Source organism: Xenopus laevis, chromosome 3L (assembly GCF_017654675.1).
Source record: "Xenopus laevis strain J_2021 chromosome 3L, Xenopus_laevis_v10.1, whole genome shotgun sequence".
Taxonomy (NCBI): domain Eukaryota; kingdom Metazoa; phylum Chordata; class Amphibia; order Anura; family Pipidae; genus Xenopus; species Xenopus laevis.
The window spans coordinates 51,135,065-51,153,185 of record NC_054375.1 but is presented as its reverse complement, the minus strand read 5'-3'; the positions used below and the strand labels follow the sequence as shown (position 1 = coordinate 51,153,185).

At 38.1% G+C, this 18,121-nt stretch overlaps 1 protein-coding gene across 2 annotated transcripts in view; it reads right to left on the bottom strand.

Moving 5' to 3' along the window:
* jakmip2.L (janus kinase and microtubule interacting protein 2 L homeolog) overlaps positions 1 to 18,121 on the bottom strand; it is a 70,131-nt gene that overhangs the window by 14,498 nt on the left and 37,512 nt on the right. For both annotated transcript variants that reach the window (XM_018252184.2, XM_018252185.2), the window contains exons 4-14: positions 15,869 to 16,366; positions 14,888 to 15,097; positions 13,425 to 13,523; positions 12,699 to 12,845; positions 12,115 to 12,255; positions 11,110 to 11,166; positions 10,042 to 10,161; positions 9,141 to 9,269; positions 8,364 to 8,447; positions 7,789 to 7,851; positions 7,344 to 7,442 (exon numbers count right to left, since the gene is read on the bottom strand). In XM_018252184.2, coding sequence (XP_018107673.1) covers positions 7,344 to 7,442; positions 7,789 to 7,851; positions 8,364 to 8,447; positions 9,141 to 9,269; positions 10,042 to 10,161; positions 11,110 to 11,166; positions 12,115 to 12,255; positions 12,699 to 12,845; positions 13,425 to 13,523; positions 14,888 to 15,097; positions 15,869 to 16,366 — 1,647 coding nt within the window. The remainder of the gene's footprint in view (positions 1 to 7,343; positions 7,443 to 7,788; positions 7,852 to 8,363; positions 8,448 to 9,140; positions 9,270 to 10,041; positions 10,162 to 11,109; positions 11,167 to 12,114; positions 12,256 to 12,698; positions 12,846 to 13,424; positions 13,524 to 14,887; positions 15,098 to 15,868; positions 16,367 to 18,121) is intronic.

Genomic DNA, 18,121 nt, shown 5'->3' with positions numbered 1-18,121 from the left:
CCCTATGGCAGCCTTACTGGCATCTAAGTTCCCCTTTCCTCTCTAAGTAACGGATGTTTCTCAGCTTTCTTCATTTCTTACACTCTGGTTTCAAATTAATCTCCTTTGATCTTTTAATATCCACTGTAACCCTATGGAGAAGCCTCCGTTATAATCAAATAATTCACATTTTAAAAAATTATTTATATATGATTTAAAATTATTTATTTTTTCTCTGTAATAAAAAAACAGTACCTTGTACTTCATCCCAACTAAGATATAATTAAGTCTTATTGAAAGCAAAACAAGACTATTGGTTTTAAAATACATTAAAACATTCTTTTAGTAGACTTAAGGTATGGAATTTATGGGAAGATCTCTTATCTGGAAGATCCCAGGTCCCAAGCATTCTGGATAACAGGTCCCACTCTCATCCCTGTAGTATATGGGGTTTGACAGGGCAATGGCAATTTGTGCACTTTATGTTTAGAAAGCTTTTTTACCTTTGCAATTTTTTCTAAGAATATTATGGCAAATAAAAGCAATATGTGGCATTACCCTTAGACTGTGCACCAATGGGTATTTGAATGCTTTAGAATCAGGTAATACATTCTTTCTGCAGCTACTATCCAGCCAGTCTTTTCAGATTCTGTGTACAGGACGTCTATGTATTATGTGCTCAAGTGACTGCTGCACATAGGACCACGCTACAATGGAACATGGGAAAAAATGTCCAATGTCTTAAGGACGTGAGTGTAGGAACTGGCCAGATATGGGATGATTTTGACGTAGTTGGCCAGCTTAAATATATTGCAATATATGGACAAACAATCCCTGTTTTGTTTAAAGGGTAAGGCATTTATAGTAGCTTACGACAAAATGTTTCAATGTCCTTATTATATTGATAATGAGTTGAGTGCAGAGGACTCTTGTATTTGTCTATGTAAATGTTTTGGTAACAGCCCCATTGCAACCCCGCTTAAAAATTAGTGGTGAGCACAACTTTCCCTTGTTTGTTATAATCTAATAACTGGCCAAGTCAAAGCTTGTTACGGTGTGATATTTCCTGTAATGCCATTCGGAAAGCATATTCGGAATGCCATATTTCTCTCCTGAAGCATCTAATCTTTCTTCTAAAGTAGGCCACACAAGCTGATTTTCAGGTTATCCAAACAAATAGCCTGCAGGCTGAATAGTTGGATATAGGCCATACGCTTGGATAGCCATATTGCAAATGTCATTCATATGCAGCCACTGGAAAATATTGGCATTTCGAAGTGATCGCAGTCCATTCTGTCACAACTTTCTCCCTAGTAGTCCATATACATATATTTAGCTGTGGTCAGGCAAATAATACAGGCAGTAGAAATTTGCAACAAAATTGACAAGCTGGAAGTCAAATGCTTGTTTTTTTATTTTTTTATTTGTATTTCTTTTATTAAAGAAAAAGAAAGACATAATGCAATTTACAGGAATGGCAAAGACTGGACATCCCAGTCTGCTTGTGCAAGAAAAAAACATTCACATTTTCCCATATTCCTGAGCAGAAAATACAAACATTATTGTCGTCTTCATAATCTGTATGTAATCTTGATATATGATGCTTATAAAATAAAGCATTAAAAGAAAAATAATTAAAAGAAATTAAAGAAAAGGGGGAGAGGGAGGGGGGGAGAAAGGAAACTTAAAGGGGAAGTAAAGACACTATCGAAAGAAAATGCTGTCAAAACAAAATAGCATTTGTATTGTAGTGAGTAGTGGCGGAGATTGGTAAATTGTATATGTGAATTAGTAGGGGAGGTGAGTGAAGTAATAAGATTATAAATTACTTCTATAAGCCAACGAGGAGTTCCTGACTTTGTCATGGCATTTCTGCTTTCCTGTGCGGAGGCTAGTTAATTTTTCAAGTACTAGCACGTTGTCCAGGTTGGATGTCTAAAGAGGGAGTCTTCCATGCCTTTGCTATTATGTGCTTTGCGGCAGAAAAGATGTGAGTGATTAATGCCCAGGTACTTATTGCCACCGGATATATGTTTGTTGAGGAGAGCCTCCGCTGGATCATTTCTTAGTGAGAGACCAGTGACATTTGTAATCATAGAATACACTCGGATCCAAAATCTCACTCCAAATGTGTAAAAAAGAGCCAATTTGGCCACCGTTTCTGAAACAGAGCAGTGAGGACGATGGGTTCCATTTCGACAATGTAGTGGGGACCAGGTACCATTGGTGAAGAACTTTTTGAGAGGTTTCCTGGATTGGAATATTGATGGAGCAGTGAGTTATTGCTGTTATAATATCTCTCCAGGTATCATTGTCGTAACAAGTTTCCAAGTCACGCTCCCAACGTTTAACAAATTGTAAGTCCTTAATGTCCGTCTGGTGAACTATGTAATCATATAAAGTAGAAATTGACCGTTTTTGTGGGAGAATCTGTAAGAACATCAGCTCAAAAGGAGTCGAGCAGGGAAAACTATTCTCTTTCCATATGGTTTTTATATAATGATGTATTTGTAGATAACGAAAAGTCTCATGTGAAGGCATATTGTAGAGATCCTTTAATTGTTGTACAGAAAGCAGAGATGATTGTTGTGTGAGGGAGTAAATAGATTGTTTTGTTCCCACCATGCAAAGTCTTTTTGGGAAAGTCCTGGAACAAAGCCTGGGTTACCAAAAATACTCAGTGCAGGGTTAGAGGGATATTTCATTTTCTGTTTGGTACCAAATCTCTGCCACAGTTTAAGGGAGTAGGCTATAACTGGGTTGGACTGCTCACCTAATGATGCACTTTTAGACCATAGAACATTCCTAGCAAACTTAGTATGCAGTGCAGACCCGGACTGGAAATCTGTAGGTTCTGGCAAATGCCAGAGTGGATGCTGTAAGATGCCATAGAAAGTGACTACTAAGTGGGCTGGTGGGGGCTTTTTGGGCCTCTGTGTACTAGGAATGCCAGGGCCTGTGTAGAAATCCAGTCCAGTCCTGATGCAGTGTGTCCTGTTTGATTAAAGCCCACAGTGGAGCTTCATCTCCCCCATGCCATGCAGCTAGTTGACTTAATTGTGCAGCCAAATAGTAGTACTGAAGATTAGGAATACCTAGCCTCCCCTTTTGTCTATTTCTAGAAGCTACTGCAAAATTCAAACGGGCTCTCTTACCATCCCATACAAATTTGTTAAAAGCATTTTGCAAATGTTTCATTATACCCATGTTGGGGGCAACTGGGAGAGTTCTGAAAAGGTAGAGCAGAAGAGGAAAGGCAGACATTTTAAGTGCGTTCACCCTACCCAGCCAAGATAGTCATAATTTGGACCAGGAGGAATTCATGCTCAAGACTTTCTGGGAGGTATGTTTATAATTACCAAGAGCTAGTGATCCATAATCCGGGAAGAGATTAACTCCAAGACACTTAATGCTTTTAAATTGCCACTTGAATTGGAAATTTATTTCCATTCATTTTACAATGTTATCGGGTAAATTAAGGTTCAAGGCCTCAGTTTTAGTGGGGTTCATTTTCAAACCTGAGAGTGAGGCAAATTCGCTCAAATAGGTGAGGGAGGGAGGTCATAGGATGAGACAATGTCATCAAAATGTCGTCTGTATATAACATGCAACGGTAATCTGTTTGACCAACCTTAATACCCGAGATCCTTGCATAACTTCAGATAGCTATAGCCAATGGCTCAATGGCTAAGGCAAACAGCAGGGGAGACAATGGGCACCCCTGCCGTTTGCCTCGGCCTATTGAAAATCAAGCTGACGGGAACCACTATGTTGAACCCAGGCTTTCAGGGAATCATATAACACAGCTATAACATTGAGGAATGGAGGTGGAAAGCCATGTTTGTTAAGTATTGTAAATAAAAATTTCCAGGAGATAGTGTCAAAAGCTTTCTCTAAGTCTATAGATAAAAGCATAGCAGGGATATTTTGAGATTTATCTATACTAATTAGGTTAATTGCACTGCGGATATTATCACAAACTAGTCTGCCTGAAATAAACCCTGATTGGTCTTTGTGGATTATAGTATGGAGGAACTTATTCAACCAAGTTGCCAATATCTTCACTAACAATTTAACATCTATATTTAAAACCGAAATTGGGCGAAAGTTCCTACAATCAGTAGTATCTTTACTTGGTTTAGGAATAATTGCTGAAAGGGATTCGGGGTCACACTTAGAGCTCCCTTGCATAATATCGTTGAACAATACATGAAGTTGGGGGATTAATTTAGGGTCCAACATCTTATAATATTTGCTTGTGAGGCCATCAGGACCAGGAGACTTATTTAATTTGAGGTGTTGAATTGCTAGTTTAATCTCGTCTGTATCGATTGGTTCTGACAGTAATGTTATTTGCTGAGACGTGAGATGTGGCAAGTTGAGGGGGCTTAGAAACGTATCCAGGGCCTGCTGGGGAGGATCTGGCTGTTGCTGATAATAAAATTGGGCGAACTCCTGCACTATCTTGGTTGGGTTTGCCATGAGGGAACCCAATTTTGTTCGAATTTGTGTGAATGAATGGTGGAGATATTTATTATTTAAGTGCCTTGCTAGCATAGTGTCAGCCTTGTTAGATTTCTTTTAAATATTTCTGTTTGATCCATTGTAGTTTCTGGATCTCTTTTTTCGTTAGTTGTAAATTTATTTCAGTTCTAAGTGACTCAATTTGTCTCCTCAAGGAAATATTAGAGGGGGAAGCCTTGTGCCGGGCTTCTAAAAGTTGTAATGATTCCATTTGTTGTTTTAATTTCTGTTCTCTCTTTTTTTATATTTTGGACTTCAATTGTATAAAGATTACCCACATGTAGGCTTTGTGGGCTGCCCATAAAGTGGAATTGCTAATGTCTGGATTACTGTTGGTATTATAATAATTTTCCAGTTCTTTAGTGATTGTTTCCATGTCAGCTGGGAAGGATAGTAAGGAATCGTCTAACCTCCATCTAAACTCAGTTGGGACATTAATTAAATTAGCTAATCGGAGGATCACAATCGAATGGTCTGACCATGGGCAGGATTTTATGTCCGAATTCAGGATCAGTGGGATAGCTAGTTTATGTAACAGAAAGGAGTCTATACGGGAATGTGAATTATGGGGAGAGGAGTAGAAAATGTAATCATGAGTATTGATCTAATAGCTTGGCAAAACTATATTTGCCCCCACTTTTGTGACTTGGGGTAAAAGGATGTCTGTCCATGGAAGGATTTACAACTTCATTAAAATCCCCACACAGTATCACCTGACCTCTGCTCCCCTCTTCCAGAAGTTTAAAAAAATCTTTATAAAATGATGACTGATTCTCGTTAGGACCATACACATCTGCTAATGTAATTTGATTATCTTGGAGATGTCAGATTAGTATTAAATATCTCCCCGATTGAAGATTAAAGTGAAGTCGCCTATGAAAGCAAATGGCCACCCCTCTGTGTTTTCTATCCGCTGAGGCTAAATAAAATTGGGGGTAAGAATAATGGAGATATTTTGGTGCAGAAGATTTAGAGAAATGGGTCTCTTGAATAAAAAGAATATCTGACCTCATTCTGGTATACTGTCTCATGTCTAGGGATCTTTTAGAGGGCGAATTAAAACCTTTAACATTGTGGGTAATACAATTTAACGCCATTTTACATGTGAACGATGTTGCTCTCTACCAAATCTAGCCACTTCCTAAACCATGCTTTCTTTAAATAAACACAATGACAGCATTTATCAAAAACATATAAGATTAAGTAATCATCCAAAAACAGAAAACATATCATCCTAACATAGGTGAGAGTGTCACCCAAAATCTAAACAGTTGGGTACTCAACCCTCAACCACAATAAGGTATCGGTTAAGATACCAATGGGGGGGGGGTAAAGTTCCTGGAAGGACCCAAATTGACAAACATTAAGCCCATAAGGCTATAATTATCGCAGGTTCAAACTGTATAGTTACCAACTGGTCAGGTAAGACCCCCATTGTTGCTCCTGGGGCTTTTCTGCCATAGTTATTTTACTCAGGAGATGCCGGACGAGAGGAGGTTTATGATGGCGTTGCTTTTGTGATCCATAGTTCAGTGAGCAAGGTGTTGCCCTCCTGCAGGGTTGCAATAGTGTAGGGCTTGTTCTGATGCGAAAATAGCAGCTTAAATGGGAAACCCAATCTGTATCGAATCCGGAGGGAGATGAGAGCAGCCGTGGTGAGTTTTATCTGTTTGCGCTTTTGAATAGTTAGTGAGGCAAGGTTGGCATATAGAGAAAATTTATGGCCTTTGTAATCCAATGTTGGAGCACCGCGAGACACGCTCATGATGGCTTCCTTCGTCTTGAAATAATGGAGTCTGGCGAAAATATCTTTGGGAGGGCAGCCCTGCTGTTTAGGGCCCAAAGCCCTATGTCCTCTGTCCATCAGCAATTGGTCCAGAGGAAGGTCGGGGACCAGAGCCGCAAGGAGAATAGGAATCTTCGTTTGTAGATCAGATACAGAGTCTGGAAGGCCCCTGGTCCTTATATTGTTGCGACGCGACCTGTTCTCTCCATCCTCCACCCGATCCTGCAGGTCCTGTAGCTGGATCTTCAATTTTGATATTGCTGCCTCTTGTAGGTTGACTTTGGACACCATTTCGTCCACTTTATCCTCCACCGTGACCGTCCGATTACCCAGCTCCTTGAGTTCCTGCATCACATGTTCTGTGATTTTATCAGCTACGGTAGCCAATTCTGCTTGGAGTAGCTGTTTAAATTGGCCTATCAGGGTAGCGTCGCCCGAATATGTCTGCGGGGCCACCTGCTCAGAGTCTGGCTAGTCTGACTCCCATGCAGACTGAGGGGAAGTACGCGGTGAGGAATCTGCCGTGTTGGCCATTTTGGAAGCCAGACGTGGTGGAGAAGGTGAGACAGGCGGCGGTGGTTTTCGCTTCGAGGCCAGGGATTTCTTGGTTTTAAAGCCTTTTGGCATTGTATGGGGGGACACCCGCTAGGCAGTCCCTTTGCAGTGCTAGTATGGGTGCTAAAATTGTAGCTAAAGGGGTCCTTCAGGAGCGGAGAGGTGAAAAACGTGTCTGCTTAGGTCCGCATCTTGGCTTGCAGACTTAATCCAACTATTTAACTGGCCATAAAATCTAGTAGTTCATAAATGAACATGTCTTCTGCCAGATCAAAGTAGCCTGACTACTGATCTCCCCATCGAATCAAGTTCTGCCATATCCTAAAAATACAGCTGTGGGACCCATAGATCTACTGCCACTTTCAAGGTGCAAGGAGCAGCTTTACACACGACTGTGACAAATGTTACAATACCTTAACGGCACTGAATAATGATAATCAATTATAACAATAAATATATTATAACACATGATAAATAATATTTCATTAGGAAATCTTACTTCCAGCTCGAGGTTTCGAAACTCCAGTAACTCATTTTGATCTCTGGAATCCTGCAGTTCCTGCTGCAGTCGGCTGTTCTCTGATTCCAGTCTCTCAATCTAAGATGAATAATTGCAGATAAGATATAAAATAAACAAATGAGCTCAAGTAAATTAGGTCTTTTTTTTTTTTAACAAATTTCAAGAATGTGCTTGGTCCACTCCGTCTTTATTAAATCAGTGGTGTATGTAACATAATAGAATGTGTCTGATCATAGCATTTAACTAACAACAAACTGATTACTACAGCTCTACATAGTGTTCTATATATTCTCATGATCTTTGTGGTAGTAAAACTGCATAGACATATCATTTAAAGACACAGTAATCATGTACAGGAAAATGCTGCTTTCCGTCTATAATATGCATTCAAAATAAAAATGTATTTTATGTTGGGTGAACATACCCTGTCCAAAAGTTCCTGGTTGCGTTTAATGAAGAGCTGCTTCTCGTCTACCCAATGTGAGTCCTGTTAAATAAAAGAATTCTATTCTATAATGCTATAATGTCACAATAGGAAATAGGAAAGCACCATATAGATTTACTTAAAGCCACTCTGGCATGCTTTCCTTAAAGGTAAAGTAACACTTAGAGGACTAAGAAACCTTGTCCAAAGGAAATAGGTAATACAAGCAAAATATATTAAATAGCAATTGATACTCTTTAGTAGATACTAATAGGAAGAACCACCTGTTTCCATGGCTGAAGCCTGAAGTATGATGATAAAAAAAATGTTGTCAGATTTGTCATATGTGAACCTATCGAAGCCAAGTCAATATGAATAAGAAAATGTTCAATTTCTTCTACAGCTTCTGCTTTCTTTTCACCTTTTTACCACTTGCATGGTGATGCATAGATAATGAATTTAGCAAACGTCGTTTCAGCCTTTTAAGCCCATATCATACAAATGTTTTTCTTAAGAGTCCTAATTCTAAGGCGGCTCAGCTTTATAAAATATTTAAGCAGATGCAATTTACCAACCTGTCCTTTCTGTGTCAGTGTTTTCTCCAGGTCTTCAACCTTTGCTTTGTAGCGCAGAACTTCTGTTTGCATCTGCTCCTGTACCTATGACATACATTGCACCCGTTCATTACCCATTCATTTACATACAGCATGTGACACTTGTTATAAAGCAGAGGTCCAAATCTGGAACTTGAGTTGCCTGGTCTAAAATTTGCTCTTTTGAGGAGCAGAAAGATTACATACCAAGATATCTTGGAATTGCTCATTAATTAGAGCCTTACTGGGCCCCCTACCCTCCTGGGCCCCCCTGCCTGCTTCCTCTGTACTTACACCCTGGTGTGAAAGCAATAACCAAGTGAAAGTATCCTAATGAAATATACTCCCTATGATCATAATAGTATGACAGACTGCCATAAGCATCAACAAAAATGTATTTTGGAGTAAATCACATAGCACAGCAAATATTCCTCAGATCTAGTTATCTGTAAACTGAATTATAGCTCAAAAATGCTATAGCTAAATATTGTCTTTCCTGACCCAAAAGAAGCTATATAATACTTGGTTTTCAGCAGTGATAAACATCTTCCTTTTTTTGCATAAAATCTAGATATAAATATTGAAACTGATTTTGAAACCATTGGCTGCAATGGGTGAGAATAATTCTCACTCAGTTTCTCCATTAAGTTTGTGTTTCAAAGAAATGTCAATGGGAATTCCAACCTGGGTGGACATTTAACTTGTAGTTGGGGTTGTACTGGATGGTATAGAGCTAAATCTGAATGAGATGATATTCACCTTGGCTTCTCTCTCAGCATCTGCAAAGCCTCCTGTGTGTTCTTGCAGTAATGCATATGCCCTCTGCAGTGCCTGATACTCCTTTGTTAACTGGCGAAATCGCAACTCTGATTCCTCAGCTGCAAGGTTCTTCGAATTGACAGAGATCAAAAATAATAATTTCTGCATTTTCAATTAAAAGCCAACAAGTGAAAATATCAGTTGCAGGGTGACCTCTATTTATATTTTATATATGTGTATGCTTTCAGTTTTTTTACGGAGCCAAGATATATAAAGTTATATGGATGGGAGATGGAGAAGTCTATAGTATCTGAATAGAGTCATTTTTCTTCTGCTGGAAAATTGGCCTTATACTGTATCTGCTTTCTTCCGGTACATTGGCTCCAAACTATACAGAAAAGAATATGAAAAGAGTCTACCTAACAGCACAGGCCCACTTCAATGATATTCTCCAAAGACATTGTAAATTATGAAATATGCACAGCGTGAAGAAGTTTTTGTGAAAATTATTATATATACTGCATACAGCTTAATGGTGTGTTTATAAGCCAAATATTTTAGAAAATCATCAAAAGCCTCAGTGGTGTAGGTAGACTTTCCATCACCTGAAATATTGTCTGTGTATGGCCAAATGAGGAAATATAGTCTTTAGGTACACTGGTGAGCTCCAATAAGTGGAATCTGATTCAGCAAAATGCTGCTTCTTGACTGTTAATCATGGTATTGATATTTAGGGTGTCAATGCACATAACAATGGCTAAAAATTAAATCTTGAAGTGCCTTTTAATTATCTGTGGGAAAAGCATTTATTTGACGCCATAATGGTAGCTAAATGTGTCCAAAATACAGTACAGAAAATCCATTTAAACCATTAGGTTACATGCAAGGATATCCTTCTTACTTCATCTAAGTCATCATCTGGTGTTGCCGGTGTTCGATCTGTTCGATAAGAAGCGACAGAGGAGGTTTCTGAATCCATAGAATCGTCATCATAGCCAAACACTGTATCAACTAGGTGCCTCTGTAAAAGCAGTAAACCATTCTAGTTGTGTAGGTAGAAATGACTAATTCTGCTGCTGTTCAGCGATAAGCAATGCATACCCGAGATACTACATTGCACATGTAAGCAAGGATTATTGCTGATGTGATGAGTTACACAATAAAATAAGTGCACTCAAGTGCTGGGATAAACCTTTTTGGATTTGAGCTTATTACAGCTTTCATAAATTATCTTAAGGCACGACATATTAACTTACTGATTCACATCACTAAATCTTCCTGAATAGTGCCAATCGCATTTTAATAATCTTGTTTGCTTTAGCAATAGAGTTCCCTATTCCTCCAAAGCTTTTCAGCATCCACCACAGGCAGTCATCAGAGAGATGTCTCTTCATCCCAACATATCCCTTTAATGTCAACTGTCTAAACATATTTAAATGCAGGTCCCAGCAATTACTCCATCATTCAATTCTTCTTTTTATTTCTTTATTCTTTGCTTAACATTATTAACATGTATTTATAGAGCGCAAGGATCTTGTATAGATAGTACAGGTAAGGGATCTGTTATCCAGAATGCTCAGGACCTGGGGTTTTCCGAATAATGCATCATTCTGTAATTTGAATCTTCATATTTAAGTCAAAAAATCACATAAAAAATAAATAACCCCAATAGGCTGTTCCAATAATGATTCATTAAATGTTAGTTTGGATCCAGTACAAAGTACTGTTTTATTATTACAGAGAAAAGGGAAATCATTATTAAAAATTTGGATTATTTGGATAAAACAGAGTCTATTGGAGATGACCTTCCAATATTTGGAGTGTTCTGGATAATGGGTTTCTGGATAACGGATCCCATACATGTATTACACTGCAGACTAACATAATTGTTGAACTGAATGGCAAAGGGCTCAGTAACTTCTTACTCTAACCCTGTAAACACCATTTTTTTAGGTTCCCAAATACTTACCTTTATAGGTTTAGAACTTCTTTTATGCTTCTTCCGTCGGATAAGCTTTTCCCTGTCCTATGATATAGAAATGTGAGAATTCATTTATAAAGAAAGAACACCAAGAAATTGACATAAAAATCACAATAGAGGCAACAATAGAGGCAACTCATTAAACGTATTCTCTAACATAGGTGTTAATTTTAAGTTGCCAGCTGTAACTCATTACCAATTAGTATACATTATTTACTAAAAAAACAATGATCTGATTGGTAGATACAGATGGTACGATTTAGCAGCGAAGTGAATAAAATAGCCCTCTGATAAAAATTAAATAAAATATCAGCAGAATTGAAAGTATAACTTCAGCATTTGGCAACGCAAATAAACCCAGGATCCAAAAATATAACTAGGAGAAATGCAATTGCATACTATTAGACTTAACCTAAGATTTATTGATGTAGAAAATATTTCACAAGTGCATTTATCGGTAATGATCATTTATCAACTGTTGTCACAGTAAGATGATAAATAATTGTCTGCTGTGGCATAACCATGAAGACAGTACAACTAAAGCACCAGAAATGTTGGGGGGCTTAGCAATTGCTGTATATATAGTAAATAAAGTACCCCCTATTGTAAAATATAAAGATATTATAAGTTACATGACCATATAAAAGTTCATGGTACTCCAAAAAAATCCTCATATTTTGCAACAGGGGGTACTTTCTTTATTTTAATACACAAGTTTCAGTGAGTCATGTGAACGAAATTACATCACTAAGCTCCGATTATAACTGATGACATCACTAAGCACCGTTTATAAGGATATCATTGGAAGGGAGCCTTAAAATGATATTACAGATTTCACTCTGGGTCCCACTGACTCCTGTTAATACTAGTGTTTGAACAAGTTGGCTTCTTTTTTTACTTTCTACTTTGCTTTTTTTTTCTACTTATTTGAGAGTCATTGACCTTTCGTCAAGGTGAAGGGAAAGATGAAGCTCAACATGGTGCCAAACTTACACGTGTCAAGTCATCAATCATATTCTGTTGCTCGATCACTTGTAACTTCAAAAACTCAATTTCTTGCTCGTCCTCTGCCTGGTCGAGATCATTCAAAGATTTCAGTTTCTTTAGTGGTGGATGAGATGTGATCTTCTCTCGCTAAACATAAAGGTTAAATAAAACATAAATACATTGAAAGAAACATTTATTTACGTTAACTGAAGGCATTTAGGCAACAAATGTAAGGCTATTAATACTCTCTGTCTTTTAGCTGTTGCTAAGGGACATGGGTGAAATGTACAGAATTGCTGTGGGTGCCAAGTGTTTTGGAGTTTGGCTGGAGGTGACCCAGAATGTTTTCCTATTTATCTCAATAGCAATTGCCAGGACCCATGATGAATGTCATGTGAAAATGCATCAGTAAGCATTTCTGAGCAACAATCAAGTGTCATGGAAATACAAAAATGCTTACAGGCAATGGTAATTCAAAGTGAATGTGGGTGTTCCTAACCATAGAGTGAGTGCATAGTGGGGATTTTATAAGCTTCACTTGCTTTACTGTAGCCTTATAAATGCACCACAAGAATATTTTTGGTCGTTACCATTTCTGCATTTTCTCTTGTGATCGTTTTCAGCTTCTCCTCCATACGCTGTAAAGACTGCATTAACTCATCATTTCGTTTAGTGAGGCACTTGTTCTTCTCCAGAAGAGGTTTGCATTGTTTTTCTGCTTCCCTGACTCTCCTTAGCTGTAAAGTTAGAAACATGGTAGCTTACAGTGCTGCTGAGCAAATAGGGAAGGTTTTGTTCACCACTTAAAACATTATTATAAAGTAGAAACTAGCTAAGGTTGTATATTATTATTACTACTTCCAAAAGCCAATCACTTCATTAATGCAACAGTTTGGTTTATAACAAGATGCTTGAGAAATGATATCCCCATATATGTCACGGTGGGATATTATAGAGAGTTGTGCTCATCTCATTCCATTTTGTGCCTTCATTATAAACAAATGGAGCAGCAAGACTTTCTCGTGTCTGCAAGTGCCCAATAGCCCTATGCCATTATACAAATTAGACAAGCCTATATATCCTATACTTGGTTTATCTGTTCATTAAGAGAGTATACAATAAAAAGAAAAAACAAAACAAAATGTATGCAAATTTGATAAAATGCACAAAAAGTCAAGGCATGGGCATATCACATTCATCTTCCATCAAGTCAAATCCAATTTCAACACTAGAGCAGAACTATTAAAATATATGAAGATCTAGGTGTTGCTTTTCTGATAAACATAATGAACTATTAAAGCTGTTAGGAATATTACCAGCTCATTTCTCTCATCCACCAGTAAAGTATTCCTGTCCTCAAGTTTTCTTATGGTAGCATTCAGTTCAGCCATTCTTTTCTGGTTCCTTCTTAAGTCCTAGGGACAAATATTAATGTATTATTATTTAACCCAACGTGTGCAGCATGATGAAACATCTGATACCTCTGCTGTACTGTACTGACGTTAAAGTACAGATATGTCAAACTCCATCATAAAACAACCCCAAAACAATTAAATAAGTATCGGAAACATCTTAGTTAATTTCCTCTGTTGTGATCAGTGGAAAGGCCTATCTGTAGGAAATATGAAAACTCACAGTATATGTTCTTCTTTGGCAGAACCATTCAAGAGTTTTGCTTCAATAACATGGAGCTAGCGTGTACTATAGAACACTTTATAATTATATTAATAGTGAAGCTGTGCTCTATTTTTCTATACACACAAAATGGCCACTGCACACGGAGTCAAAAGAGCACATTTAACAATGCCCCAGATGTAGGTTCAAGAGCACTAAAGGGCACTAAAATGTACTCCTTAGAGCCAATGCACTTACCTGCCTAAGACAATGGCTCCTGCAATCTGCACCATGTGCCAAATATTGGCACAAGGAAGCCTTATAATTGAGAGTTAGGGGTCCTTAGCATTGAATAAAGCACAAGCTAGGAGACATCCAAGGGGACACCTATACAAAGGCCCGGATTTATAAAAGGCTATCCCTAGGTTGGACTGACAGCCACATTTCAGCTTTTGCTTCTGCAGCTAATTTTTATATTCTCTTGTCCTCCCTGTGTTCTGCTGTGTAAGAGGTAAGGCATACAGGCATTATTTTATTTTTCCATCTCCTTTCCCACTCTGATAACTGTGCATGACAAGGTATAGATTGACTGATGATGCAGGTGGAGGTTTCCCTGAAAGTTGATTCTCCTAGTTAGTGTGTGAACTGTGAATGTAATGATTGGGCAGGATTCAGTCTGAACCTTGTTCCCTAAGGTTACCAAATGAACCTGAAAAATCAGGGACACTTTTAACAGATGAACTAATTATGTAGTGATGGAATTTATATTAAATGCAATCATTGCATCCCTGCTAGATTGAAATAAACCTGACTTTTTCAGATGGTTTGGAGACCTTATTGTACCTTATGGTAATGCTGAGGAAAGTTAGGACCACTACATTTTGCTTTATTAATAAGATTAAGTATGCTACTGTTATGAAAATATATGTTTTACTATTGAAGAATCCCTGGTTCATTTAAAGGGCAACTAATGGCAAGTACTGTTTGCTTGAGTAATGCTGCTGAATCCTAGGGCAAAAAAAGTGCAAGTGGAACTCTCCAGTCTCTTGATGGTAAATATTCATTGTCAAAATGGCCTTCTATATCTATTTCATTTTCATCAACCCTATGCAAACAAATACACAGACAGCATTAAAAGAAAAAGAATTAGATGAAATTCCATTACCGGGCTGCCACAGTGTTCAGAGCCATCCCCTGCTCGCCCTGGGATCTCCCTTTTAGGGCTCCCTACACAGCACTCTGCCTCCTTTACTAAAAACAGCTGCTCATCCAAAGCCTCTTTCTGGAGCTGGAGCTTCTGCACATAGCCGGTCTGGGTTTCTAGTTCTTTTTCTAATGAGAAGATGATCCTGTCTTTTGCTTTTATTTCATCCATCTGCATCACAATATATTTAAAAAAAAAGGTTATTTTAGTTCTGCTTCATAAAGACCTTTTATAGAAACATCATATTGATAGAAGAAATAATACTTTACAAAGGTGTACACGTATTGGATCCATTATTTGGAAACCTGTTATCCAGAAAGCTCCGAATTATGGGAAGGCCCTCTCCCATAGACTCCAATTATATTGAAATAATCCAAATTTTAAAAAAAACATTTCCTTTTTCTCTGTAATAATAAAACAGTCCCAGGTACTTGATCCCAGCTAACATACAATTCAAGCTTATTAGGTTTATTTAATATTATTGGGTTTATTATTATATCTAAAGTAGACTTTAGATATGGAGATCCAAATTACGGAAAGAACCCTTATCCAGAAAACCCCAGGTCCCAAGCATTCTGCATAACAGGTCACATATACAGGTCACATATACATTACATTGTTACTAATGGCACTGAACAGTGCTGCTCTTGCACTACTCTTAACCTGGAGTTATGTGGTATATAATCCTTCCAAAAGGCCCTAGTGGTGCGAAACATTGTTTTTGTCAATCTATTGTGACTTTTGACTTAATTACTTTTTAGGATATGGTTTGAGGGGCATTACAATTGTACGGCATTACTACCTGCCCCAGCCACTTGCATGGGCTTTATTTACATGCAGCCAGGAAGGTGTCTCTTTTTCCCACAGAAAATATTGCAAGTATTTTTGTTTTTTAAGTGGATATTTTTTAACTTTGTGTACAGTAAAAAAGTTGTTTTTTACCAGTCTTCTGATGTCCCTTTCACTTTCCCATTTAAATTTGGCAATGGCCTCTTGGTGGGACTGGTGTTCACTGCGCAGATCCCCAGCTTTAATTTTGTCCGCCTGTATAATGTTATTAAGGGCCTCATCCACTTGCTTCTTGGCTGTCTTCAGCTCAGTGATTTCCTGTAAGAGCTTGAGGCGCTCAGGGTCAAAAACCTTCCTGGCCTCCTCCCGCGCCTCAGTGCTCAGTGCTGTCCTTATTTTATCACTGCTGCCATCCCTCAAGGCATTGACAGTTGACTTGAGACGCAGGATCTCTGCCTCTTTTAGTTTGGTCATTCTTGACATTTCCTGCTCGTGTTGTTTGATTAGGTTTTCCCTCACTGCCTGAAGCTCCTTCATCTTCTCCTCGTGAAGCTTTGACTTCAGTTCAGTAACCGTAACAGTGTGTTTGTGCTGCTCCTGCTCCTTGATGCGTTTGCTTTCCTGGTTCTTCTCCCGTTCAAGTTTACTCACCTGAAGAGAGCATAAGGATTAAAATGAGAGGGAATTACATATCAAACTATCATGAGTATCATGCAAATACATTTTGCATAAAAGAAAACAATTGAGTCTGATTGATACTGTTTAACAGTTGAATAAAAGGTGTCGGTATCACTTCAACCCTAGTCATTTTGTTGATTTGTTGGTGTTGATGAACTCCAGTCCTCCTGCCCTAAGCATACAGCCCTCATTCTGACCTGGGATTGGGTCAGGGATGCTGTTTACATTGGTACTCCTGTACCCACGGGCTCCTAGCACTTTCCCCCATTCCAATACTAAAACTGAACACACCACCAGCAGGAGGGTCACCATTGATACTGTAATTATACTTTGATATTGACCCTTCCATACAAAAATACAAAAGTGTCTGTAATAAACCATTAACTGGATTGCTCTAAAATATATCATGTTCCCAAGGAAATGTCGACTTCTACTTAAAGGGGTTGTTCACCTTCCAAACACTTTTTTCAATTCCGTTGTTTTTAGATTGTTCTCCAGAAATAAAGACTTTTTCAATCACTTTCCATTATTTATTCTTTACTGGTTTTCCAAAATCTAGGTCTAAAGTTGAATGTCCCTGTCTCTGGTGTTTCAGTCTGGCAGCTCAGTAATTCAGGTGCAGACTCTAAACTGTTACAATTTTACATTTCAGCATCTCTGGAATATTAGCAACTATTGTATCAATTGTACAATAGTACTATTGTATTCATCACAGCTGCCTGTAATGAAACCCAGAGATTCTGCTCAGCAGGGACAAACATAAGAAATGTATCAACTAAATGTGTCATTTAAGAAGTTTACAGGGTCGGTGACCCCGCTCCCAGAGCTGCTTCAGAAGGTGAAAAAGACACTTGACACTTCAATATTAGAAAAACGGGTCACACATAGAAAATAAAAAGAATTGGAAAAAGTCATTATTTCTGGTGTTCCATCTGAAAACAACTAGTTGTTTGAAGGTGAACCACCACTTTAAAGTGTTGTCAAGAATTAAATTTCCATTATAAAATGTCAGCACCATGGTGAAATTTATAATACTGGCTCTGGCATTTAATCCCACTAACCCATGTGAAGGACTGTGTGCGCAATTCCTATGAATGCTAACACAAGTTATAGAGAGCACTGTGGCATTTGATTGCGTTGTCGGAGAGCTAGCCTAGGAAAAGTTCATTTTATTTGCCTTCTGTTATAGGTGACATAATGACAGGACATCATTTTAGATGAAGCTTTCAATTCCATAGTAACAACAGATATAACTTAGTTGCACCATGTCTCTACACTCCAAGGCTTTTGGCTGCTCTTTTTTGTGAACATGCATGAATACTAACTACAGCATTTGAATGTGACTACCTACAATAAATAGCAATAGTAAACAGTGTATGACATGCTTGATCTTGGAGCATTGGAATTACTTTGTGTTTTTTGCACATTCAGGTGTGCTTCAGGAACAAGACTGATGAGCAGTTTCAATAAATGTTTATATAAATGTTTTAATTTCAAAGTTTAAGGGACCCTAAAATGATTATACTGTGAAGTTTAATCATTTTAATTATACCACTGGTGTGCAGGTCCAATCAATTATAGATTATAGATAGATTCCAACGATGGAATATCTCTAGATTGTTTTCGGCTCAAGATTCGTAATTCCAGCCTTTTGTTCCTAAAAAAGCATGGAATCTCCATATCAGCAGATTAATAATTGATATCACCCTTCCTATTGCCCCAGCTGGT